Raw genomic sequence first — 27,939 nt, forward strand, 5'->3', positions numbered from 1 at the left:
CAAACAAATTACTTTAACCATAAAGTTAAAAAAAATATATATGTATATATGTTAGGTAATTAATAGACTTAAAGTAATACTGAGCAATTGGGCACAGGCATTCGTGTAGGGCAGTCGCACACAGGGGGTCCGCGCGATGTAAACAATGCAGGAAAGGACTTTCCGCGAAGCTGTGGGTAAAACGCACAATGGTGACGTGAGAGAGAAAACCACAAAAACATGAAAATACCGAAAAGAAAACTCTTCCTCTTGGTAGTTTTCGCCTACGTGGCATTTTCACTCTACGCCGCGTACAGCGTGTTCTTCAGCACCAAAGTCATCTCCCGGGTCCACAGGGTGGTGAAGAAGAACACCGCAGGCCCCCCGGGTACGGTAAGGGCGCGTTGCTCGACGCAGCGCCGCGCTTGTTGTTAATATTAACGATAATAACGACAGCAACGACAACAACAATAAGATTGATAATAATGAAGCCGGATCGATTTTTTTTCCGTTCACACAGGCGGTGCGGTCGCGCCGTTCATAGAAGACGAGGAATGGAACCCGTGGGAGGAGGAAGAAGTGGAATACAACTCCGCTTTGAACAGGAAGAGGGAGGCTTTCCAGCAGTACCTGGGGCACCTGAGGAGGAGCAGCCCCAAGAGACACAAGGTCCAGATCTGGGGCAAAGCTGCTATAGGTGAGCCTGCGTTTGATAGAAGTTCAAATAACGTCCCTTTCTGCTTAGAGCTCGGAGAGAAGACCCGTCTCTCACTCTTGACTTGAGCATTTTTTTTTTTCCCCAATATCTTTTTTATTTTATTATATTGTGTGTATTTTTGCTACCCGTGTCCAATCTCCTCTGTTTATTGTTTGTGAAGACCAGGATCACGCCGTATATTTCTCTCTCTCTCTCAAAAAAAAAAGGAAATCCTTGTCATTCCCAAGTAACGATCCAAAATATACTACCAGAACAATTGCCTAATTAAAAAAAAAATATCTCCATATTTGTCGTTCCATGGCATTCAGCAGACCTGATGCCTTATGTCAAGGGGGACTTAAATCTGTGATATTCACTCATCTCTAAAATATGTATATACAAAATGTGCTATGAGAGGGTCTAAGTGGCAGTATGAATGAACGTTTACTGGGAATAAACATCAATATAGTGGATATTTTTGTACATGATGAACAATAACTAGACACACAACAGCATGGACCTGGCTAATAACGAGTGGATTAGTCTAACTTGTTACAGTGTTACTACAATATATTGCACAGTAATTGTGTGTGTGTGTGTGTGTGTGTGTGTGTGTGTGTGTGTGTGTGTGTGTCCAGAGTCAGTGTATGGCAGGGGGCCTGTTTGTAGGCCCCACTGCCATGGGATTTTAACAGTTGGCTTTTCAACTTGGCTTAGTTTTAAGACATAGCATTCATTTAGATGGTCATGCTTTCATACTTTTTATGTGGTGACAAAGAGAAGTTGATCTCTCCATTCTTTACCTCAGGACTTTACTTGTGGGAGCATATTCTGGAGGGGCCACTTAACCCTTCAGACAAGGTAGCACAATGGAGAGAAGGCGAGCTTCAGTCGAGCAATATCGATTTCAGGTAATCCATAAATAGCAAGAATAATAAGACACAAGAACTGTCAGGTCTTGCATGAAAATGCGCCACGGGATGGGATGGTTGCTACATCTCGACCGTATCTCCAAAGCTTCTACACAGGCCCTGCAGTGATCCAGGGGCATGTCCCCCTGGACATGAACAGCCTGGTTCTGGTGCTGAACGGCCGCGAACAGCAGAAGGTCTCCTACTCCGTCCGATGGCTGGAGCATGTCCACGCCCTGGTGCAGGCCCACACCGTTTCCCATGTGGCCGTGGTGCTGCTGGGCAACGAGCACTGCAACAACGACTGGATCGGTCCCTTCCTGACGAGAAACGGGGGCTTTGTGGAGCTGCTGTTTGTGGTCTACGACAGCCCCTGGGTCAATGACAAAGATGTTTTCCAATGGCCGCTCGGCGTTGCCACGTACGTGTGCTTTGTTGTGGTGGTGGATTGGTATGTGGGTAATAATACATCAGCCCAAACGTTTTGTGATCATTTCGCTGCTTTTATCTCAAATGTTAATCTGATCCGAGCCTTATCTCCCTGAATCTCTGCAGATACAGACAGTTCCCCGTGGTCCGACCGGACTCCCAGATGGTCACCTCCATCAGGCCGTACCTCTGCAACTTCCTGGGAACCGTTTACAAAAACTCCTCAAGAGAAACGCTCATGCAGGTCCTGAAACAAGCTGGCCTTGAAAAAGACTGTATCACCACTGCGAGGGAAAAGTAAGACATCACTCTTGGTTACTGATTTCTCAGTCAAATGTCACAAATGAGCCCCGCCCCCCCGCAAGTCATACGCTCGGTATGTTCGCATGCACACGTAATTCGGAACAATGGCGATTAACCAGAACAAGATGATATTTTGAATAAGGCATTTCCGTGTTTCGATTCCTTCAATGAATCTGGTTTATCAGGCACGGCTCATTCAAAATACTCAGCGAAAGTTGAGAAGTCCGGTTGTGAGCCGAGGAAGCGGCCTAAGCTGTTTTTCGGTTAGGGTTAGAGTGTGCACGCGAATATTTGACCCTTTGGTGCATATGCAGAATTAACACAGCAGAAAAAAATCTGATTAAGGTGCATACGTGCCACAGTCAAACAGAATATGATCAAATAACCGAGGCCCGTCAATCAGAAGATACAGCCAAAGTGATTTTTGCAGTGCAGCGGCAATAGCTTATCTCAAAAAGTAGGCAACAATAATAATAATAATCATAATAATAAAGCAGCGGAAGAAACAACAAGTAAAGAAAATGGCAATTTATGGAAAATGTGGAAATACACAATAAAATATCGCAATATACATGAAAACTAATGATAAAGAATAACATATATATAACCAAAAAAGAATACCAGGAAAAACAATGACAAAGAAAACAAATAACTAAATAAAACATGACCCAGAACACCCTCCCCCAAAACATAAAAAAAATTCCAGGGTTTATTCGGATCAGATATGAAGACATAAACAAGTAAATAGTTCTGTGTCATAAAGGTACAAATGACTTTTATCTTTTAACTTTTCTCAAGTTTAGTATTGGAAACATAACTGTGACGTGTTCAGTAGTAAACCCATGGCTGGCGCACATTGCCCCCCTCCCCTCTCCCATCCTCAGGTGGCTCCCTCAGGAGACGGCCAACAGCCTGAGCCGCTACCAGGCTGCTCTGGCCCAGAGCGACCTGACGCTGTGCCCGGTCGGCGTCAACGCGGAATGCTACCGGATCTACGAGGCGTGCTCATACGCTTCCGTCCCGGTTGTCGAAGACGTCGGGACCCCGGGGTCCTGCGCCGCCGGGCCCGGCTCCCCGCTGCGTCTACTCAAAGCCGCCGGAGCGCCCTTCATCTTCCTCGGGGACTGGGGGGAACTGCCAGCTGTCCTGGAGAAGGAGAGGACGCTGAGCCAAGAGCAGAGGGTGGACAGGAGGAGGCGGCTGCTCGAGTGGTACGCCGGCTTCCGGCGGCAGATGAAGGAAAGGTTCACCGAGGCCATAGAGGAGACCTTTTTCCGAAACGGTGGCCACCGAGGTTAGGGAACGACCCGGGTCGTTCTCATGTGGAGCCACCGTAAAACATATTCCTAATGAATTGATTCACATATTCACAGAGAATGTGAAATAATTAATTTAAATGTGAAAGTACACATCAATATTTGGCCCACTTAGTTGTTTTTACCGATCACATTATTTTAGTGTTTTTTCTGTGCTTTTATTATAAAAAAGAAATCATGACCGTAATGCATCCAGACAATTTAAGATTGCTGTTACGGTAATGAATGCACTTTAGCTTATCTTAGCTTAGCTTAGTGTAAAATGGCAAAACACACAATGATGTACTCCATCTACTACATACCATCACTACACTTTCCTGTTATCATATTTAAAATGTATATTTCTTAAAAAGAATATGACGAACTTACAACTACTACATTGTTACGGTAGTGTGCCCACAGTACTGTAAGTCTTTTTTTGCGGGACGCATTACGGTAATTCATTTATTGATAAGAAAGGCACAGAAAAAAAACACTAAAATAAAATATCAGTTAAAAACAACTAAGTGTGCCATATGGTACAAGTGTATTTCAATAATTTAATATCTGGTGCACATTGACACCTGCTGCCTGAATGCTTTTGTTTTCGGCTCAGCCTTCATTTAGTCCTCCCTTTAGTCGGTCATCTTAGTGGTTTGAAATCGATTTTTGTTTTTATAATGTTTCAAAAGAGTATAGTCTAAAAAGATTCAAGATTCAAGTTCATTCAGAAGACAAAGGAGAGACATTTTGGATGTCATGATAGTAAAATCTAAGACTCGTTGAAATGAGGAAATAATTGGCTGAGGAACACTTCTTACCCTTCTTTTAATTGATTTGATTCTTATTATTTTATTATTCTGCTTTGTGAATGCATTTCTATATCGGATGTCCTTTGTTTAATGGAAAGCACTTTGAGTTACATGTCGTGTCTGAAAGTTGCTATATGAATAAAGGTTATTATTATATGATCAATTCATTCGGGACACGTTTTACAGAGGTTTCATGAGAGTGACCTAACAAAAGACCTACAGTTTAATGCTTGTTTGAGTTGTTGCCTGCGTGGAAAAATATTCTACTGGTGTTTAGATTCTGTTGGTGTAATATTTCCGTGAAGGTTACAGGGGAAAAAAAAAAAGTTAAATGGATTTTAGTGAACGTTGAGAGTTTTTCCACATAATGCCCCATGAGGCTCCTACATATTTGTTATTTAAATGTTTACATTGACGGTGTACCAAGGCCATTTGAGACAATGAATGATTAACTGCCTTTTCAATGTCTTGTGTTACTTTGAATATACTTTTATACCTATGTTTCTACATAGTCAATGTTGTGATTTTTTTAAGTGCATCGATCCTTTAGAAAATCCTTGGAATGAAATTGCCCAATTGAATTTGGTGGAAAATGTTTTCTAAGCTTAGATTGTATCGGGTACGTTGTGTTACAGCAAAAAAAAAAAAGCTCTATTTTTTTTCTCTGTTATTCCTTGACAAAAAAAAAAAAAAGTGATAATATTGTTTCTGGTGTACATGGCTGTCAAATCTGAACGTTGTAGTGCATGGACGTCAACACAGTGCAATAAAATGATTGTGATGGATTGACCTGTTCTCCATTCTTCCCGCAGAGGGCGCCGTGGACTAGTGAGTCCACTGCGCTCGAACGAGCAAAAATAGTTCTTTCGACAACCTGGCACTTTGTGGAAGATGTTACGTTGGATGAATTAAAATAGATGATAAAAAAAAAAAGATTAAAAGAAAAAAAGATGTTCAAATCAAATCGTTTACTTGGGCGAGAGTGTGGAAATGTGAATGAAAATCGAAAGCGAAATGGCTTTTATTTTCAGTCGTATCGGTACGAGTCCTGCGCAACAGCACGTTTTCATAATAAACGCAATGATTTATCAACGAATACAAAAGTTTTCGGTTTTGCGGTGTTCACCAGCGGTTAACGCGACACATTCATTGGGGCGATTTTTGGAAACGCGCGCCTGCGTGTGTGTGTGCGTGTGTGTGCGTGTGTGTGTGCGTGTGTGTGCGTGTGTGTGCGTGCGTGTGTGTGTGTGTGTGTGTGTGTGTGTGTGTGTGTGTGTGTGCGTGTGTGTGTGCTTGCGTAGCGCCGATCCCTCCCTCTCCGCTTCTTCTCCGGAGCCGCAGCCTGATCCTGGGAGAGAGGGAAGTGCGGGAGTGCGGAGCGGCCCCCCAAACCCCCCCCTCCACCACCACCACCACCACCACCACCCCCCCCCAAAAAAAAAAGAAATCGGGCTTTACACCAATAAACTTGATCGCTGACGCAACTTTGCGGGCAAACCGGAACCGGTAGCGGAGTCCGCGGCCAACGGGAGTCTCCAACTTGCCGCTGCTGCCCGGTTCGATCCGCGGATCCCAGCCCCGGATCGGAGTGGATCCATCGGGTCGAGCAGCGACGCCGCATCGGCCCCTCCAGTCCGGCGCCTCCGGAACAATGCGGGGCTAGGTCGTGCGCTCCCCCCGCTTGGAAGTTTATTATTAGTGCGATTTTCCTTTTTTTTGTGTGTGTGTGTGTGCGTGTCTCCGCCGCCTCCGCTCGGGTGCCGTCCCGCTTGTTGACAAATACTTTATCTTTGTTTCTTCACCCCCCCCCCCCCCCCCGCCGACAAGTTCGCCGCTCGCCGCACAGAAGCAGCGAAAATGTCCACGCCGAGGTTCAAGAAGGATAAAGAGATCATTGCGGACTATGAAAGCCAAGTGAAAGGTAAGGGAAAAAAAAAAAAAAAACCCACCCGAAACACCCAGCGTGCGCGGGGTGGTCGTGCGTGGAAATGTGCATTTTTGTCTGCGGTTTTGAGAGCGAGCGTGTGCATTTTCGGGAGGAGTGCGGCCGGGGTCCGGGGTCCGGGGTCCGAACTGGCTGGATACGGGTGTTACTCCCGGGTGCGCTGGGGTTGGATGTAGTTAAAAAAAAAAAAAAAAAGCCCGTGCGGCGTACGCGCCCGGTTACACCACCTTTCCCCAGTGAACTGTGCGGGAGCAGCTTTCCAAACGCCGCTGCGCTCCTCCTGGTACGAGCCACAATGTCCCCTCCGCCTCTCCGGCGTCAGGCGTTCCCTCGGCGTGTGGTTCATATAACCCGGGAGTTCTTTTTTTTTAAGGACGTCGTACTTTTACCGAGTTCACTTTTACGCCTTCCACGCTGATGACCGCTTATTTTGTTTGTTGAACAAAATTGAACAAACGACAATAAAATATTCTTTTTTTTTTTTTTTTTTTTGTTTGTTTGTTTGTTTTTTTTGCATTCAAGATTCAAGAGGTTTATTCGCCACATACATGTAGATACTTTTGTACATCTCTGCAGTGAAATGTCAATGCAACGCACCCGGTGATTACACAACATGTTCTAGACTGAACACAGTGGCTACCTTAGAATTTCTACTTGATTCCCTAAAACGTAATGCAGTAAGTCGAATACTATAGAATAAAATAAGAACTCAAGGGTAATGCAGGGTGGGGGTACAGAATAGATAAAGGGAATAGACGTGTATATGGGATAGACTTGTGTATATGGGATACGCTATTTATGTATATACAGATATGTGCATTAAAGTGGCATCCGTTCTGACTTGAGATCTCATCTCCCCCCCCCCACACGCCCCAACTAACTGGTGGAAGGTGGAGGATTTAGAAGAAGTTGAGGCCACTTTGATGATGATGCAACCCCGGCCTCATCTAGTCGACTCCCCTGGGTCTCCCCCCGGCGCTGTGCATGCAGAGCAGCGGCGGCGGCGGCAGCAGCAGCAGCAGCCCTTCGTCCCCAGACAGAGCAGCACAGGAAAGGGAGAAAGGGAGGCTGCTCTGCCGTAACCATGGGGATTTGGCCCCCAGCCAAGGAGTTAAATTCTCCAGCGCTGCCGTGCACTCTGTAATACCGCCTTTCCTGTCCCCCCCATAGCCAACGTTTAATCCAGAGAAAGGGTTTTTGCCTTTTGATTAATTATACGATCTGGTCTCAGAAATTTCCAATTGGACCCCGTCCCCCATTCCTCGGTGTGACTAAGGGCTTTCATCCCATAATAGAGGGCAATGCACCGTCACAGGGGGGGATGCTGAGGGAGAGATGACGAGGCTTCCCGTTTGTCACACATTCCTCCGTGGGGTAGCAACAACCCGACGGAGGAAGAAGGTGGAGCGCTAATCTCGGCAAACGCAAATGAATGAGTGGCTACCTGGGAGTGCAAGGTCGCTTATCTCTATGGGAGGAAGTAGTATACTTTATACATAGAGCCCCTGTAGCCCAGAGGGCCATACTGTCACTAGAGCTGCTCACGTTTCTATTGACTATTATTATCATGTAATTATGTTCACTGTTATTCCTTAGTTGTAGATATTTTCTGCGATCTCTAGAAGGTCGGAAAACCACTTTGAGGAACGTCCGGGGCCATACACCTGTCGGACCTTAAACGCTCTTTTCCCTGTAGACTACCCAGTCTATTTTGAAAGAGCTCAGGTTGGCGTGGTCTTATGGTCCTATTTACCCGTCTCTCTCTCTCTCTCTCTCTCTCTGTTTATTTTATTTTTGGGGTGGAGAGAATATGCTAGGCTGGAGAAGCCGGAGGCAGCCCCTTGTCCAGAACCATTGATTACCAAAGCGCCAGAACAACAATAACCCAGTAGTGCAGCTTGTGATTGGATCTCCTGGTTTCTGCATCTCACAGTTGGATGTCGCTCCGCGTTTGAACAAATATCTCGGGGGCCAGTCTTGGTTAATCCGATGTCTCGTGTGTGTGTGTGTGTGTGTGTGTGTGTGTGTGTGTGTGTGTGTGTGTGTGTGTGTGTGTGTGTGTGTGTGTGTGTGTGTGTGTGTGTGTGTGTGTGTGTGTGTGTGTGTGTTCTTGCTTACCCGCTAAATGCAATGAAGACCAGGTCCTCTGGCTTTTAACACATTTCCCTATTCTGCAGCAGAATTGTGAACCCTGGCTACAACCTTCATCGTCTATAATCCAAGACAAACCCAACATTTCTGATGATGAGGACTAATGGCAAACGTTGTATTTGTAAGTCTTATTCCTACACTCGTGACAAATTCCCACTCAGACAACTCCCGGGAGCTAGGGCCTGCTCAAAAAAGCAAAAGCAATTGTTGTTGTAGTCGGGAGACGTAAGCTGACGTGAGGCACTCGAACGCTCCTTCCGTGTTTGATCTCTCCTCCTCCGCGGTAGCTTGTCTGTCTCCCAGGCTGACACCAGTGTTCTCAGTCAAAGCCTAATCTGTCACTCGGCTGACATTCATTTCTTAAGCAGCCTCTCCGACTTTCCTCCATCTCCCGCAGATGGAATTGAATATGATTTCTTTTTTATTTTTTATCTTTTTGCTCCGAGCATCCAAGGTCAAAAGAGATGACTCCCCGGTTCAAGGAAACCGCACGGCTTTTTCTCATTTTTGTTTTCGTTAAGTCGTCCCGACTATAATTTGAACTGTACCGGGAGGAGTGTTAAAATAAGTTAATGTCCCTGGCGCGGCGGCAACCCAGCTGGGTTATCTTGGGGGCCTTTCTGTGTGGAGTTTGCATGTTCTCTCCAATTAAAAATATGCAGAACACTTCCTGTCCAGTCCCCGACCACGATATGAATCCACCACCTGGAATCGGTCCCTGGACGCAAACAAAGTGAGGGCTGCCCACTGCTCCTGCCTGCCGCTGGAGGAAGGATGGCTGGTTTTGGGAGAATATGCAGAGGTCAAAAATTCTCTCGTGCGTGTGCGTGTGCGTGTGTGTGTGTGTGTGTGTGTGTGTGTGCGTGTGCGTGTGCATGTGCATTAGAGACCAAAAAAGAAATGCTTCTTCTTCCTCCTCTCCTACCTCGCTTCCCTCCATCTCTGGCTGCTTCTCTTTCCCTCTCTAAGTAGACGAGGGAAAGGTGGCGGATGCATTGGTATTCTGTGCGTGCCTGTGTTTCTGCAGGGCCGGTGGAACGCGGCTCAGCAACATTCGCTCCTCGTTTTTTCTCTCTCGGGCAAAGTGTTGGTTTGAGATCTGACCACGGCTTGCTGTTTGTGGCCCCGGGGGCGGTGACTCGGGCGGTGGGACCCCTTGAGCTCCTCCTGACAGGGGTCCTCTCCCAGAGCATCGTAAAGGCTGTCCCCTTTGACCTGCCTACCTTTTGAAATTAGACGCCTTCCCCAACGCTTGGCCCCGCCGGGTGAGAACGTTCCCGGGCTGAATTTTGCATGCGAGGAGACAAGGGGTAAGAGACGGTGCAGACTCGATTGCGAGTGTGAGATTAGCGAAGTCACAGTTTGATTAGACACAACAACCTGCTAAATTACTGGGATAATCCTTCCGGCATCACTAGTGGTTTTCGCTATTCACACATGCAGCTACATTCAGGAACATTTCCGTCTTGCGCCTTTTCGCACATGCCGTGACAATGCGGGAATAGATGGGGCAAGGGACCGTCCGGTCCAGTGTAGATGTGGTCGGTTGGACAATCTTGTGTCGGCAACGTTCCCCACCGGGGCCTGTCTGTCCCGGAATATCAATCCCCTGCTCCCATTCACACATGACCCCATGCAGGAACGGTTCCGGGACATTGCTGGGAAAGACTGCATATGTGAAAGGGGCTTTAGTGAAGTGGAAATGAGGCTGTTTATCTACCTGGCCGGAGATCAACATGCGTCTCACGATGAAAAGTTCCTAACGAATGGAAGAGCCGCGGTATGTTTGATGGACTGAACCAAGACTGGTGCTTAAGTCTGTCCGCCATGTCGCAGATGCGTCAACATGTGGTTATTCTGTGAATATGGGTTCGTGAAGCTGCCTGCTCTTTATTAGGAGACACTCTGCTGCTGTACCTTTGATGATTCATTCCATTCCACTGAGGCCATTTTGGATTACCAACACACTGGGGACACTGCACAGTGGTTTACAAGTAGCATTCCCTGTAAAGGATGCACCAGCACTGTCTTCTGCTGTTTCTCAATGTATTTTTCTTTACTGATCGTATTCCATGCCAGCACCATTGCAGGCTATTCTCCACAGCACACAACACAGCAGACAGAGATCAGGAACAAGTCAAATTCTAGTAGTTTTGTAATACAGATGAAATGTCCGTGAACATGTCGTCCTTAAACTGTCATGCGTCTGCCGATGACTCATGAAGATCGTTGACAGCATTCCACTTGAGAACATCTATTTCTTAGGGCCTTTATCACGGCGCCAGACATAACGGCAATCATGATGAGCCCGTTATGAGATTCATTGAAATGCAGTGGTGTGTAAGATCATGTTCTGGTTGAAAAGCTGAACAACCGGTTGGAGATGGTGGCAATGGAAGGATGCGCATTTATGGCCTATTGCACACAATGATCTAGGATATGGTGCTGGGATGTCGCTATGATTCTGACTCAAACGCAGCGAGAACAAATTGTGTTTGTTCTCGCTGCGGGTTTATTCTTCAGCTGGTACAGACCCCCTATAAATCAACCGTTGGCCTTTTCTATTGGTAAATATTATTCTATGGGGTTTGGTCGGAGGCGGCTGTCCCAGTTGCCACCTGACATGACATCATGGGACCATTACATTTAGACACATTAGTACCTCGCTGTGGAAACGTGGTATTTAGCCATCCATAATATAAAGCAAAGAGATGGAGAGAACCGGAGTGACTTACAGTATGTCATTCATGCTCCCTTGCATTCAAACCCCCTTGCTGGACTACAAAATATTCTCTGTTTAATATATATTTCTAAACTCAAATGACACAAATATGTTTCACCGTTTCAAGAGGTCAGATCTGTTTCGCATTCGTCGCTGCATAGTTGAGACTGCGATTGTCCGCCTATATCTCTCAGCGTGTGTGTGTGTGTGTGTGTGTGTGTGTGTGTGTGTGTGTGTGTGTGTGTGTGTGTGTGTGTGTGTGTGTGTGTGTGTGTGTGTGTGTGTGTGTGTGTGTAGGCTATCAATGCTCTTCGCAGCTTCTCTGAGGTGTTGACGGGGATTAGTGCTTGAAAGACCCCAATGGAATCCCAACACCTCCTGAAGCACGTCTTGAGAGCTTCACACACCTACCATCTGCTTTTAGAGTGTGTGTGTGTGTGTGTGTGTGTGTGTGCGTGCGCTGGTCCATCGCTGGGTGGGTGGTTATTGACGTCACCATCTGTGGCCATTCGTCCCTTTTTCGCTGTTTTAATAAACTCGCCACAGCACCACCAAAGGTTTGACCTTCCCCCACTGGGCTTTTCAACTCGGCCTACAAAGGCCACCAGGACATTACTGCAGCCCCCCCACACGCATACCTCCCCTCCCCTCCCCTCCCCTTTGCCCCAAACCAAACAATGAGACTGTAATTCAAGTGGTTCTGTTGCAGCAGAGCTAAAGTTAAAGGAATGAACGATGGGATGCCCCAGTCTATTGTCTTCATTTGGGACTGATAGCGGCAAACTCAACCACCTCTCCCGCATGCAAAAGCATCTAAAACCATAATGCTCTGACTCTGACCGAGGCTGTGAGAGCGGACCCATTGAGGCACCTAGAATTCCTGATCCCTGTGTTGAACCAATAATAATAATAATACACCAAAGAAAGGGGATGATTGTTTGAGTAGGCTGGGTGCCATTTTACCCTTGTGAACTGACCCTTGAGCCGGGGCCGAGCAGATGATGAGACAGACCGACCTACAACGTCTTACGCAGTGCTGCTGTCTGCCGCCCAGTAGGGCTGGATTAGGTGTAAATCACTGGGGAAGGAGATTGGAGGGAGGACGGGATGAGGTCAGGGCGGGAATAAGCAAAGGCGGGGGTCGTAAGCTTTAACTACGTCTACTTGTTTAATCTGTGTCTGTGTGTGAGTTCAGCCGATTCATCTGCCGGACATAAGCTGTTTATGTGTTTAGTGTCAGGGAAAGCTTTTTAAGATGAGTGTAAACATCCTTTAAGACGAGTTTCTGGCTGCTTCTCAGTTCCTCCATTTGCTTTAAAGGGGACCTATTATGCTCATTTCTAGTTCCTATATTTTTTTTTCTGGGACTCCCGTAGAGTAGCTTTGCATGATTCACAGTTCAAAAAAACACATTACTTATCTGATACCGGCCCTTTTCTTCTGCTCAGTTTGGCCTCAGACCGAACCGAGCCGTATTAGCTCCTGTCTCTTTAAGGCCCCCCTCCCTAAGAGCGCACTTTATTCTGACTGGCCAACTCTGCCTGCTCAGCAGCCGGCTCCCCGGCGACACGCTTCCCGTGCGGTCACCCGGTCGCCCGGATGCTCGACATCCCAACACGCGAAACATGTCATGCTCCCGCACGCAGAATAAAAAGTGAATAACTTCATGCTCGCAACAAATTGGAAACGCTAAACGACGAAATCGAAGACGACAAACATCCCATTTCAACTTCAGAACCAAATCAAAGAAACGAAAAAAGAAAAAAAAAAAAAAAAACGCTCCTCATCGGTTTTCTGATTTTGGATGCTCAATCGGATATGGAATGATGCACGGATACTGAGCCGAGCAGTGGAACGACTTCCCGGACAGACTGAGCAGTGGGTGTCGCCGTACTGCGTGGGGCGTGCTCTGTCATATAAAGAACGAGTTCACGTCAGCTCCGTGCCGAAAGTAGGAAAAAAAAAAACCAACCCTCAGAAACCTCGCGTTTAGAGCGGTCTGAAGCCCGAGCTTTTTGCTCACCGGGATTACTACGTCATTAGATTCCTGCATTATTTGACATTCTGGTGTCTAATATGCACATCTACCGCTGTACCATTAGATACATGACAGAAAATAAGGAAAGGCATAATAGGTCCCCTCTAACAATGTGACATCTGCCACTTTGTCAAGGCCCACTCCAAGGGCCACTCATTCCAATCCGTCCACAAGATGTTGCTTCAAGTACCCTCTCCTCCATCTGCCCCGAGTCTCCCGACGGTGAAGGCGTTGGCACAACCAGAAACGACGGTCGACAAACTTCCCCCGCTTTCCTTTTACTGCAGACTCACGCGAGCCTGTTCCGCAGCGACTCACCATCCTGTCATGGTTTGTTAAAGAGATTCATTACCATGGCATGTAAACTATTGAGTCATGAAGTCATCAGATCAATTATTGATGTGCTGAAGAGAGGAGACTTTTAAGTGGATGTCACTGCTATGAGGAGCAGCTATGGGATGTTCCCTCTTGACAAATGGGCACCTTTATAGCTTTAAATTGACAAAGTCATCGGCACTCCGTGCCTATTTCCATATTTTTGTACAGAAATTGTTTTTTTTTTTTCATTAGCCAAAGTACCAGACTTAATTACTGTGAAGACACATCAGTTAATTATACAGACATGGCCGGTCACCAGGCCAAAAGCTCTTCCTTGTTTTGTTTTTTTTTTGTTGTTTTTGCTCATTGTATGCCTAAGGTTGTAGCTTTAAAAGCTAGACATTGCAAAAAAGAAAAAAAACATGATCCATTGTGCAAACAAAACCCCCAGCATGGAGACGGCAGGAGTAATCGTAGGAAGGCTACTTTCCAAATCATGGCGTAACAAAAACATCATTCGATTGTCATTATGGTAATTACAAAATGGAAATCGTGATTATTTCCCAAAACTGAACCAAAATCTGCTTAATTGCACTACTGGCTACACAGAAATATGACCAAATTGCAGACCGCCTTCTGGCCACGCCCATGTGCTTAATGCTTTCTCAGTGGTTAAAAAAAACAAAACATTTTGCAAAAAAAAAGCAAGTTTCTTTGCTTCCTTGTTTAAGAAATCGGCGACACATTTGTGTTCAACCAATCGGTCGTTGCGTCTCCACTTGGTCCCGTATGTTTACATCTCTGTTGCTTTTATTTAGCCGCCTTTCAAGCCTATGGCATTTATGCAATTGGGGGGGGGGGGGGGGGGGACCTTTATCGTGATGACAGTCAAATTACGCCTCCTCAAATGACGGATCGTATTTCCTGTATTTTTCAGAGACAAGATTTTTCACTCGGGGAACTCAACAGATTGAAACGAGTCTTATATTTATGATTTGAACTAAAACCTAAAAATGCAGTCGGCGTGAAGTCAGGTCTCAGACAAAAGTGTCCCAACTTGGCCACACACGGGGTTTTCTTTCTCTCCCCAAACACCACCGCCCTTCTCCCTATGCCTTCGAAACCTCAGTCCCGTCCTGCCCACAACGTGACAAAGAGAAGTTTAATGAACTGACCCTGTGACTCCCCCTCCTACCCCCCCCCCCCCCACCCCCCGGCCACTCCTCCTTTTCCTCTATGTTGACCTCGTGACCTGGGGCACGGAGGGTTTGAGATGGCTGCCATACTAATCAATAGCCACCCCTTCAGGCATGGCTGCCATCAACAGACGGCCACATCCAGCTACAACCCGGGGGCGAGCTGGGATGGCGGGGCGGGGCAACGGTCCCTGAAAAGCGGCGGCGACTGAAATATCCACCCAAGACCTCATCTCTTTTTGTGTCCCTAAGCCTGATTGATTAAAGCTTAGAGGAGCCAACACATTTGGCTCCTTGGCTTTCAGGGGAAATTAATAATATAAAAACAAATCTATGTAATAAAACTGCATTGCCGTCTCCTTGTGGCAGACATACCAGGATGTCTGCGCTGTTTTATGTGGTCACCTCTTCCGTTTCGGTCTCCATTGCATTGCTGCACCAAATCTGTTTTTAGTCGCTTGCGGAAGAGCTGAGAGTTTCCCGTAGTCTCGACTTATCAGGCTCAAAAGAAAATGACTCATTATGGGCTGTAAAGGGTTTGGAGGAGGCCTGGACTCAGTTTGCGAGCATGGCCGCCGTCTGGAGCTGTCCCGGGCAGGTTGGGGAACTCCAGCCCGAACCCCAGTGGCCTTCGGGGTGGAAATCAGAGATCCTGAAGCGATGGTGGGCTGGTTCGAAATAGAGTCGGAAAGGCAGGCGTTTGCAGATAAAGATCGTTCAGCCATATATTATTGATCTGGCCCTTCTGAATCCAATACTTTCTTTCCTCCTCCTCTAACTTCTTAATAAATAATGTCACTAACTGGCGTCGATACACGTGTGTTTTGAATTTCACCGTCATTTTAGGAAGCCGGTGAAAATTCAAGCGGTTCATAACTCTGGTCAGCCCTTATCATAATTATGAAAATAATGACATTTCCAGGAGACCTTTTGTCACGAGGGGATGAAATAAGTTGTTTAGATTTTCAGCCAAGACCGTATCCAAGCCCCCTTTGAATCTTTCCTTCCCCTTTCTCTTTGTCCGAAATTGGCTTACTACATACGACGTCCGCGCCGCGCTGCAGAGAAAACCTCTGTCGGTGTCTTGCTGTCACAGTGCATTGTGGGATACTCCTGCAAGCGCCGCGTGCCGTCTCTGCGTCCTATGATATGTCACCCGCTCCAGTGTGTCATCCTGGTACTTTCCCCATGCTGTTTGAGCACGCCATGGTTTCGGACATACTGAAAGGCCAACTAGGCGGACTAAATGATGATGAAATGCCATGTCTGACGCAGCACTGGTCTCTATCTTGGACTGTTATTCCCACACGGACCCCCTGCTTGCAGCTGTCTGTCCAGTAACCCTTTACCCGCTGGTCCCTCGCCTCTGACCCGAGGATAAGGTCTGAAGCCCTGGGCCTCGACCTCACCCTCGACACCTTAATGTCTCTGAAAAAAAAAGTCCTATGCGGATTGGTGAGGTGGATTGATGGAGATTTCTTTGTCACACACGTTTCTTTTTCAGGGACTTATTTTACGGTTAACATGAAATGGATCGCACACCGCTCTGCACCGCGATGCTCTGTGGAGTCGTGACAGTGCCAGTTTTATTATGGTTTAAGAGGAGTGGCCGAAGCTGCTATGCGAAGTAAGTTGAAGAGTTCAGACCTGCCTGAAAATAGTGCGTTTTACACCATCTGGTCTGCTCTTTGTTAATAAGCCAAAATAGAATGTATTTTGTACAACTCCCGAGAAGATATTGTTAATTCCTCTCTAAATGGCGATTTCATAATGAACAACCGCTTGAGAAAAGGCAAATTGAATTGCTTTTTCACCATATAATACTGTATGTGGAGTAATCCTGCTGAGGTCACATAGTTTTGACATATGGTTATGTTAAAGTCCGTGTACAGTTAAGCCAAAATAAATATGAGTTTGTCACACCACAGAAAAATGTGTTAAAGACCACCCAGCCAAATATGAATGATCAAAAAAATCGGCAAGAATATAAAATGAGGTTTCAAAATCTGAGACGCCGGGGGCGTCTCCGCTGAGGATGCTGGAACCACGGCCAATTGAGTTAAATCGTGTTTGTATAGTGTTAGGGGAGGGGCCATGCCAAGTATGACAGCTCTACCTCATCGGGTCATGATTTAGCCCCGCCCAAAAACTCCCAACCACAACAATGGTGGGAAACAGTTTAAACGGTCTAACTCCACAATTTAGTGCGTTTAGTCTTTTCACATTTTCAGCAATAACTTTCTCACACTTAAAACGTGTTTAGAAACAAATCACCGAAATCACTTTACAAGGGACTTTAATCTGTCGTTTCACTTCCTGGGGCAGAAACAGTCGAGCGGACATTTCTGAAGATGTTAACCGGCCTGAGTAAGAGACCTCCAGCTTCTGCCCTGGAAACATCCTCTTCCTCCAAGCACCGCGGAGGAAGCCTCTGCCTCCCCCGAATTTCTCTGACTTGTTTTGGGGAACGGTGTGTCAAAGGGCTTCGGAGCAACATGGCTTCTCTGGGATATTGCTTCAAAAGACAGTTGGTTGCGCTCTCTCTCTCGCTCTCTCGGACACGGAGAGGAAGGGCGGCATCGGAGCGAGTGACGGAGCGGCTCCAGACCCGCGGGCGGGAACGTCGGGAGACAAAGAGCTTTGAAAGCCGATATCTCGCTCCCTGCCTTTCCCGTCCGTCTTTGTCGCACGCTCGGGGCAGGTGTCCGCACCCCCACCCAGCTTAATGCGGTCGTCGAAAATATCTGTTGGATCAGTGTGAAGTTGCTGACTTCTGGCAAAACTGGTATTTAGTTTCTCCAGTCGACTTTTGTCAGGCACTTTTTATTTTTTATCTTTGCACGTGGGACAATTAAAGCCATTCATTGATGCATTTTCTTAAAGGCTCTTGGATTACTGTTGGACTTAGGGGGAGATTAGTGAATAGAGACACCAGGGACTAGAGCAGTATACTTCCCAGTCCCATTATATCTTTAACAGCAACCTCTACTCTGCAGTGACGTGTGCATTTGTATTTAACGAGTGAGACACTTGCTGGTAATTGTATTCCAACAGCGAGTTTCTGTTCTTTTTTGTTTTTTGTTTTTTTTAACATTTAATTACTACTGATGACTGTATGGAAATGTCAGTCTCTTAGATGCCTCCAAAAGAAATGCGGATACTCACAAGTAATTGGCGGGAAACCAGCCTATTTCCGTTCACGGCCGTGGTGGTGGTTGCGGTTGGTTAGAGCCTCTCCCAGCATACTACATTATGATATATATATATATATATTTTGTTGGCGGTACGGCGTGGTACCTCAGTGTCTGAGAGCTATGTGAAGGACTAACTCCCAGACTCAGGCCCGTGGGGGAGAGAGGCAGAGAGGGAGAGAGAGCGAGAGAGAGGGAAGGCAGCTGAACCCTCGTTTACGGGCAGTCGCAGCAGATAACAGCACCCGACTTCCTGTCACTTCCTCAAAACTGACTTCCGCTGTAATTGGGAGCGATGTATTTTATGGAGCCATCTCAGCACCTTCTGGCAAAAGGCGAGGCCTTTTGTGTTGTTGTGTATTGGTGCATGCTAGTGGGAGGCAGGGATAGATGATCATGTTAGCCTCTCTTGGCCTCTGGTTCCCTGAGTGGAAGAGGGGAGGGGGTCATTATGCACTTCCTCATTCTCCGTGACTTGGCTTTCAACCCAGATGCCATTTCAGACATAAATCCACGCTGGCTGTAACTGGGACCCAGACAGGGGCACTGGCTGGGATTGTGGATGCAGTGGGGCACATGGCCGGGCCCCAAACTGTCTGAAACCCGAGGAAGACCAAGGTATTTTAATGGACTAAAACTATGTCATGGGGCCTCCACACACTAAGCAGTCAATTATAATCCAACCAATGACTTCAGACCTCCTAATTATTAATCTCCACTTTTCTGTCGGAACAGTGATTATTGGTTTGTAAGTCACAGACTAGGTTTTGACTTGGGTTTTAGACCTGCCAACCGCTGTCTCAGAAGAACTCAGTTCTTGTGGACGCATGACCACTTTTCACCTTATTTAAGGAAACAAAGCTACACCAAATATTTTGTTGCAGTGTAATGTATTGGGTAAGATAAGGTCATCTTCAAGCAATCTTCAATGTTAAAGATTAAGACCTTTTTTAAAGGAAAGGGTCTAGATGAATAGACAACTTGGGCTACAATATATATTATATTATATATATATATATTTTTGTTAATTTTCGAATAAGACCAGAGTACCTACAGTGTTACTTGTTTTGCCGCTACCAAACATGGGTGCGGTGGGCAAAAAAAGAGGGCCCCATCTGGACAAAGCCATAGCTTGAGAGAAGGGGTCAGTTTGGAATATAAAGGCTTAGTATAGATTTAAAGGTTATTTTCCTTTAATTTCCCTTTGTAATTGAACAATGCAGCTTGGATTTCATTGGCCCCGAATGTTGTTGTTTACAGATCGAAGTCACGAACCTCTTTACACCAACAAAACCCCATTCCGGCAGGGGCCAGCAAAAAATGAACAATCGCTGCGGCCCCGACCGGCAGGAAATCCAGGGTTACCTGACTTTGACCTGTCGCCCCATCTTTGGCTCGCCAAGTCAGTGGCAGAATCAAGTCGTTTATTATACAAGATTAAACCTTCATGATAGGCCTGTACTCGGACGTCAAGTTACTTTTCAAACCAAACAACAAATTGATTGCCCCCATTCCAGTGGTTATCAAGCCTATATAGTGCCTGGTCTCAGATTCCATTGTCGGAATGAACCTCACCAAGGCCGCACAGTCTTCTCTGGCCAGCTTTAGGAAGAGGAATGTGGAGTAAATATTTACCATCGCCTAAGGCCGAACCACCAAAGCCCGACTCTGGAGTAGGCGGCTTTGCTAATCAAGGAAGGTTTATATCATCATGCCCTCCAAGCAATGCAGATGTTGCATCAGATTGAGACTGCGGAAAATAGGTTTTCCAGGAAAGCTCTCAATTTTTGTGTTTCTTTTCTACGCAAGCTTGGAGGCATCCCTCAAGTTTTGTTCGGTGCCAGATGGAAGGCATGGCCTCCAAATAAGTATATGGGAAGGTAGAGCGTTTTACCTCTCGACGCATTTAAAATACCACGCAGGGTGATAAACTGATGACGAGCGACTGTGTGGTCTCTGGTTCTCATCATCGTGTTGAATCATTCGCAGCTCTGAAAGCAACACCATGTAGCTTTTTTTACCTGAAAATAACAGCTTCAAACTCATCCTGACGGTACGCCGACTTGTAATATGACGAATGGCACCTCTTTCTGATCCAACCCCCCAAAACGCCTGTTCTTGCGCTATGTACCTTCTGTGCTCGGTTCCGAAGCCGCGGGAAAAGTGTGTGACGCTTTACGGCACAACGTCACCTCCTTGATGTTTGGCGTCTGCCTGGTAAAATGTATGTAATAAAAAAAAAAAAAACAACTTGCCGGTCAAAACCTGGCCGCTCCACCTCCCCGGCGGCGCGGATGAGCCAGACCAGTGGTGGACCAGCACCTCAGCCCGCACGCACCGGTCCTCACTTTCTTTGCACCGCGTGGTTTGTTTCACCCGCTGATTCGCGCGTGCGAGCCGATCCGCCAGGCCGAGCACATCTGGTACCTACACCGGTAGCAGGGGGCCGATCCCCGGGGGCTTAGTCCACGGCTCCAGTGGTGGTCCAAGTGCTCACTCAATGGGCGCTGTAACCAAGGAGTACATTATATTTACATTTGTAACACAAGACTGTTATTGAGACGTGGCCGATAAAGTTTAACATTGTCCGGTAAAATTTATGTTTTTTCGGACGGCGGACCTGGTTTGACGACACTGGCGTGAAAGTGAAATTGCGCTCAGAAACTGTAGGGGCGCCAAATTCCAAAAGTGACATGGTGCCGCTTTGAACGAGGCATTAATAAGGCGTGTGCGTATTTGGAGGAAAATCCAAACGGTGTCATATCGGCATAATTATGTCTCTAATAATTATGTATGATTTGAGATTAAGCTGCTGTTGCTTTGAAGTTGGGTCTCTTGGCGAAAAGGCAGTGGAGCTCCCCGGTGGCTGCAGGAGATGGAGCGCCACTAAGAGCTCCGTCGCTCGGTGATAGTTGGTCTAATCGCATCGTCTGATTAGGCGCCACCTTTTTATTTTTATTTTTTCCCCCAGTTTCACTTCATTTCCTTTGAGGCGATATCAATCAGCATCGTATAAATTGGACTTTGATTGGATTGATACGACTTGATTGATTTGATGAGACAATTAGACAGTGAGTCTGTTGTGAATGTTTAAACATAGATTGTGCTGTCACTTGACTGAGCGGGAGAAGAATCCGCTTAGCAACCCCCCCCCCCTCGATCAAACCTTTTTTTTTTGTTTGTGTGTTTTATAAAAGCAAATGACATCATGACGTTGTTTTTTCTAAGTGATTTTTAACTGCAAATATGAGAACGATTTGGGGAGTTGGCTTTATATGAGGCCGAGAGTTCAAAATGAGGAACAAATCCCAGGAGAAAAAATAAATAAATAGAATAGAATAAAAAGCAACTCCTAGCGAGGTTTTTAGGATCAGTTTTGCTTTGGGGATCCCTGACGATTCAGAAAGCGAACCTCCCGACAAACAAACTGGGTTCTGAGTTGTGCTTTTTATTTTTATTCAATTTTTTTTTTTTTTTTTTTTTTTTACAGCTGAGACTCGTACGCCGGCCCATATCTGCCCTGTCCTCCCTGTTGGAGATCACACTCCACATTCCCCCGAAGTGAATCTATTTTACACGGGACTGAAGGCGTCACCACAAGTGGATTGTTTTTTTGTTTGTTTTGTTTTTTTTCCGCTGCCAGTACTGGAGACAGGGCAGCGGAAAAGAGGAGGACCGATGCGTGGATAAAATACTAGTTTTAATGTCTTCGTTTTGGCTTGTTGTGCCTATCCTGCGTGACGCAATTTCCCAGTACAAGCCCTGTATTCAAATGGTATTATTGAAGGCATATTTCGAAGTGTGAGATTTCTGTCCCGGCTTCATAACTATACCAATACAACGGGATGACACTATTTGAAGGCACTGCCCCCCCCCCCCCCTTCCGTTGTGTTTGGAATTCTGGCCTGGAAAACCCTTGACCTCACAACGAACCATTTGCTCACCCCGGCACGCTGAAAGAAGATAAGAGTGTAAGTCCTATTCAGAGTATCAGCAGACAAAGGTGGACAAACTGATGCGTGCGCACGCGCGCACACACACACACACACACACACACACACACACACACACACACACACAGAACATACACTAAACTAACATTAATTCATCCTATTTCCACTTACACACTAGGACGCTGTGTGCTGCTTGCTGTCTCATTTAAAAGCATTAACCGACTAATCAATATTGCCTGTGTGCGTGGACAGACGGGGCTTGTACCGGCGTTTTAGCGCAGGCACAGCATTCATGTACGCGCTTGTGCGTGTGCGTGTCGTGTGGTTCGATCCGTGTGCGTGCACGTGCATACATCACAGTACAAACTTCCAGCTGCGCTCAGACTGTCCACCAGCCAGCTGCTCCTTTGCAGATAAGACTGATTTCTTTTTCTTTTCTTTTTTTTTTTTCTTTTTATCCCTCTTTTTTTTTTTTTTTTTGACCCGGTCCTTGAAAACCGCCGTGTCCTTCAAGACTTGTTTTGGGAGAGAAGACGTTAATCACTCGTGGGAGCAATAATATAAGTTTGAAAATCCTGGAGGACGGATGCAGGAAGCGCCGCTGTGTTTTGCAAAGACTTTGATTTGAGGTCTGTGATAAGCGAATGGGAGATGAGGACAACAGAGAGGGCCCGGGATTTACAGTAGTCTTAAATGGAAAAAGCAATAAATTGAGGCTTTTGTGTGCGGCCCAGAGAGGGAGGCCATTGTTGTGGACCCGGCACGGAGTCACGCCGGCCCACCGCAACCTTCTGGTCGCGTGCCTCACTTCCAATTAGACTTGCTGTGCATTAACAATTTTCCTATTAATGATGCGAGGGCACAAACTGATTTGCAGTTCCGCTGTTGTGTTTGTGTTGTGTTTTCATCCCATTATGGGATGGATATGTTTGTGTACATTCGTCGTAGCCCTGAGTTTTTAAGGATTAGTGTTGAAAAAGTTTTAATGGGGAGCTTACAGTCCTGACTCCACCAACTTTTTTTTTGTTGTTGCTGCAATTTTCCTCCGTTTCGCCTCAAACCATCTTATCTGCTGATGGGTCTAATAACCTTCTTCCCTTCCAAACGTTTCCTACCAGCGGTGACCAGCCCATGCTAATCCCCCCCCCCCCACCCCACCCCCCGCCCAACTCCACCATCAGGCTCGCAGCACATGTCTCCGGATTCGCAGGCCAGGTCTTGAATAGCAGGGTTGTGTCTTTTTGTCGGGGCCGCCTCTGCGCGCTCTAACCCTATCAAAGGCCCAGAAACCGCACATCCTGTGAGGCGCTGTTTTGTGTGGTGGGACGAGGGGAGGGGAGCGGAGAGGGGCCGGTCAGGCCCAGAGAGCAAAACACATGAGTGAAATGAGAAGTTTTTCAGTGCAGTTGCTGTACAAATCGCAAAGGAATGGTTGATGTCTCCCTTGTGCGGTGTTTTCCCCTCCCACGTGAATATGGTGAGATTCACTGGGGAATGAATATCTGTCTCTCTGTCTGTCTGTCTGTCTGAAGTTTAGCCTTAATATGCAGCATGAGGTCGGCCCTCTCTGGCACACATGCGTTGTTTGGCCGCTTGCTCTGTGGGAGATGGCCTCCCACACAGCAAAGCTGTTTTTCTATGCCCGTTGTAAGAAAATAGGGACATATTAAAGTAAAAACTAAATTTAAAACTTTCCCATTTTCACCTGAACCTTATTTTTCGATCACCCGGATCGATTTTCGTCGGGAACAATACAATGGGCCAATCGTGGCGGCCAATGAACACGGACAACAAACATTTTAGCCATTCTACCATTGGCCAGAAAACTCTTCTTTGCGTGTATAAGTTGGGAATCTTGGCATCGGCTCCGATCGTGCACAACGAAATAACGGAAGTTTCAAAGTTGCCTGGAGTCATGTGAAAACAATTTCTTTTTTGTGTTATGATGGCCCCTGAGCTGACATCAGGATCCTAAAGAGAGAAGGGAGGCTGTATATAAACGCCTGATTAAAGACCAAGCCGCACAACGAAGCGCTCGTCACGTAGACCGGTTGAAATCGGCTCGCGAGGAAACGGAGAACGAAAAATAGCCCGCAGGTATGTTCCCCCTCTGTCTCTGCCCTTCTTATCCGTAGAAATCATTAGAAGAGGGAAAAAGGCCACCCACTAAAATTTCATTAAAAATCTGGGCCTCACCCTGGAGTCTGAGGGGAACCGTTGAGGCCGGCTGTTTATGGAGACGGAGTGCGTGATAATAAGCGGCGCTCGGAGGGTCTGACGGAGAGCTCTGCAGGGCTGGTTTCTGTTTGCTCTCGCGCCGGCAGGTTGTAAAAAAAAAAAAAAAAAAAAACCCGAACGAGAGCGGCAGACAACACTGTCGTCACTTCTAGGATGTCCACCTTTAGAATCGCCCGCCCGGTGCCTTTCGGTGATAAAAGGCGGCCGTGAAACCGCCGAGAGAATCCATACTTAGGAGTGCGTATAGCACTGCCTGTTTTTTTTTAATTGGATCGCACAGTCATTTTTGCGGAGGAAAGGTCAAAAATGACACATTGACAAGAGAGGAGCGGATCAAGGGTTCGGCCAATATCAGGTTAGGTTTTTGGAACGTGACACATTTCAAGAAGTTTCACGTCCGGCTAAGCTGCCACCCTGCTGGGCGGTCCTTTTGATTGGGGGGGGGGGGTCAGTTCCTCTTCCGTTTTGAACAGAAACAGAAAAGGTCTCGCCAGGTGGCGTTGTGTGGTCTCTCACTGCCTGCAGAGAGCAGGCAGCTCATTGACACCTCAGCTGTGGTTCTGCAGAGTCACCTCCTCTCCTCCCCAATACCCTCCTCTGGGCCCAGAGCGCCGTGGTGTTCCGTCCGCCCGTGCAAAGCCATTGTCAACCCAAGGTTCGCAGCGACACTCCGGTTGGCTCAAAGCCGGGGTTCCCGCTCCACTCCCGATGCCGGCGGCACAACAGACAGAGGGAAGTCAGTACGACAGGCGGACAACCCTGTGTGCAAGGGAAAGACAGAATTAAGTCAAATTTGCAGACGTACAATAAAACTGCGATGGAGACGGTCAGCTCGAGGGAGACGCATCGAAAAACCTCGGAGAAAGACGGAGAAATTGTGAAGCGGAAGCTGCCAGACAGATGGGCAGACATTAAAGGCGGGCGGGCAAACATCAGCCGGGGAATAAAGAAAAAGAAAATAAAGCAAACGGAATAAGCGATAGCACACAGACGGAGGAGAAGGAAAGCGCTGTCTCTGCTCCCAGAACCTTGTCGGAGACTTCCGACCGTACCTGACCCGAGACCGGAGCTGTCCATTGTGCGGGGGCGGGGGGGTCAGGAGAGACCTGGGGGGGGGTGAGCACCGTTTGGAGCTGTCAAAATGATTCATCCGCAGCCGGACGGAATGGCGTCAACAGCCTGATCCACATCTCTGCAGTACAATGGAGAGTGCAATACAACCAAAGCCTATACAGGTATTGGGTTCTAGAGTTGGAGGCGTTAGGAACCGAACCAACTTTCGGTTGTCAACGTCCCCCTGTCGGTACGTCTTGATCGTGTGTCGTGAAAGACCATGTTGACATTACATTCTGCTAACATTCCGGCCGTTGAAAGCCTATACTATGAGAGGCTGTGTATTTTTCACGTAACGCCTTCTCTTCGCGGTGCTTATGTCTTCACTTGCCTCCATTGTGCGACCACAGAATCCCCCCCCGCCCCCCCAACAAACCAGTCCCAACTGTAAGAGCCATCGGCTTGCCCAGACAGGCTCCTGGCCTGGGGGCAGCTTCCCAGAGAAAGAGAGGTGGTCTGACTTGACATCTGAGCTGTGATCCCTTTATCCTTCCCATCAATAATACTCCCAGCAAAAGTACAAAGCCCGCTTCAAGGCTACAGGCAGGAGTGTCCTTTTTCACGTGAAAAATGTGGGGATTATCTCAGGTGCAGTGCTATACAGTCATTTTTCAAACTCTGGTGCACAGGCTGGTCATTTACCCCAAACTTTATTTGTGGTGAATAGCAGACGACAGTCTCTCTCTCTCTCTCTCTCTCTCTCTCTCGCACAACGATCCCTTCAGAGGAACAGACAGAGCAGCCAGGGACGTCTTAAGAAATGATATAGAAAAGGCCTATGGGCTGAGGATGAAGGAGGGGGAGGGGTGGGCTGTGTGTATCAGTGAACAAAAAAGCATTTTACGATATCTGATACACTTGATCGGACTCTTCCCTTTCTGGTTTTCTTGTGAGAACGCGTACGCACGCCTGTTCTCAAACCGTCTAAGGAACCTAAGCGTCAGATCGCCGTCCAGATCGAACCCAACTGCGAGATGTTGCCCGGCAGCTGAATAAACAGCGTTTTCCCCTCTAAAACGTGCTTACTTCTCCCACCGTTCAGCCTCTATGGACCTGCTGAGGTGTTTAGTTTGGATCGCAACAGTTGTCCTTGCAGGCCACCGTACTAACAGTGGTGATTGATGCTCTCCATCCCCGGCCCGGGAGCTCGCTCATGCTGGACGGTCGCCCTGGCAACCCCGGCCTTTTAGCTAATGGGACACTTGGCAAAGCTGACGGTTACAATTGTTTGGCGTCATTACATTTCATTTATCGAAAGTACACATTTGAATTATTCCCTTATTCAGCGGGAAATGGCTATGATTGATTTCCCAAATCACAATATTGGTAACAGCTCACTTTCGCTGTAAGGAACCAGTCCCTGGCGCGGAGCATTACTGTTGCTTGACTACTGTTGTCTGTATTCTGTTCACACTCAAAGCGCTCAGTCAGACATTTCCAAATCACAATACCAAAGCCGTTGAACGGGGAAGGAAATGGCTGTTTAAGTCTGCCACCCACAGTCACTTTTGACAATTACTTTGTATTTTACCGCATGGATTTCAGCCTATCGAATTTAATGAATAATTTCAGCATGAGTGCCATGAGGATGAAAATATAACTATTATTTTAGGTGCACCCATGGGCCATTTAGAGCACAATGTACTCCAGAGCAGGGTTCTTAAAGCTAATAGCAGCCAATAAAGGCTCCGCGGCTCATGGTGCGCACACTACCAGAGAACACATGGGGCAGGGGGCGCTGTGCACAAACCTCCAGGGGAAACCGAAAGAACCGCTGTAAACAATACAAAGAAGTCCCGAGGGAAAGATCTGAATAAACTAGGAAAAAGTAGGGCTAAACGGTTTGTGAAAATAATGTAATGTAATAATGTAATAGACCAATACTGCGATTTAGTATGCAATTATTATAATTTTAAAAATATAATAAATTGTCCCCAACGCACCCCTTCGCTGGCGCGCCCATCGTCGGTACCATAGAAGAGAGAGACGGGAAATTGCGCCCGAAAACTCCCTCTCCGCACGCCCCCTTTCCCCCCAGGAGGGCGCACTAGGCGGTCGCCTATCTGGCCTATAGGGCGAGCCAGCCCTATGGACAGCCCTACTGGTTAGATTGTGTGGCAGTGCGATTTGAAAACTGCGTTCCATTAGAAGTCCCGAGGTATTAAAGAGTCCAAATCTTTGGACAGAGACGGCGCTATCTCCTTCCATGAATTCAACACCATCTGGGTATTCTTGTGGTCACGCATGGACGGATGGTACAGATTGTACCTGCCGACCTCTTCGCACAACCTTCCCTCCGAACGTGTCCATCTTGAATTCCCAATTACGTGCCAAGTTCTCGCGTGGCGCTGTCGCGAGCACCGCAATGGCGTCATTTGTTGTACGCCACGTACGTTAGACGAGGCTATGGCTGCGGCGGTTCTAAAGCAGGCTTAATGGCTGTCACTCAGCCTACCTGTTCCCTTGATTCATTTGATGTTTTTACACACACACACACACACACACACACACACACACACACACACACACACACACACACACACACACACACACACACGTATGTATATATATATACTGTGTGCATATATATACTGTATATATAATCAGTCATGAATTGAGACTGATCAAGACGGAATTCTGCCTGTAGA

General features: G+C 47.0%; 2 protein-coding genes across 4 annotated transcripts in view; both read left to right on the top strand.

The window, feature by feature from the left end:
- The first annotated feature begins 154 nt into the window (after positions 1-154).
- Positions 155-5,211, top strand: rxylt1 (ribitol xylosyltransferase 1). Its single transcript, XM_080002016.1, has 6 exons — positions 155-367; positions 500-676; positions 1,485-1,587; positions 1,694-2,008; positions 2,143-2,313; positions 3,204-5,211. The coding sequence occupies exons 1-6, from the start codon at positions 220-222 to the stop codon at positions 3,616-3,618; spliced, it is 1,329 nt and encodes a 442-aa protein (XP_079858142.1). The 5' UTR covers positions 155-219; the 3' UTR covers positions 3,619-5,211.
- A 1,004-nt stretch (positions 5,212-6,215) lies between these two features.
- Positions 6,216-27,939, top strand: part of srgap1a (SLIT-ROBO Rho GTPase activating protein 1a) — an 83,463-nt gene continuing 61,739 nt past the window's right edge. For all 3 annotated transcript variants that reach the window (XM_080002695.1, XM_080002693.1, XM_080002694.1), the window contains exon 1: positions 6,216-6,347. In XM_080002695.1, the coding sequence (XP_079858821.1) occupies positions 6,284-6,347 (64 nt within the window). In that variant the 5' untranslated portion in view covers positions 6,216-6,283. The remainder of the gene's footprint in view (positions 6,348-27,939) is intronic.

Source organism: Zeus faber (genome assembly GCF_960531495.2).
Source record: "Zeus faber genome assembly, chromosome: 6".
Lineage (NCBI taxonomy): Eukaryota > Metazoa > Chordata > Actinopteri > Zeiformes > Zeidae > Zeus > Zeus faber.

Coding starts and splice junctions, on each gene's coding strand:
- rxylt1 (XM_080002016.1), top strand. CDS start 220: ATGAAAATACCGAAAAGAAAACTCTTCCTCTTGGTAGTTTTCGCCTAC. Junction 368..499: donor GAACACCGCAGGCCCCCCGG/GTACGGTAAGGG, acceptor CCGTTCACACAG/GCGGTGCGGTCGCGCCGTTC. Junction 2,314..3,203: donor ATCACCACTGCGAGGGAAAA/GTAAGACATCAC, acceptor TCCCATCCTCAG/GTGGCTCCCTCAGGAGACGG.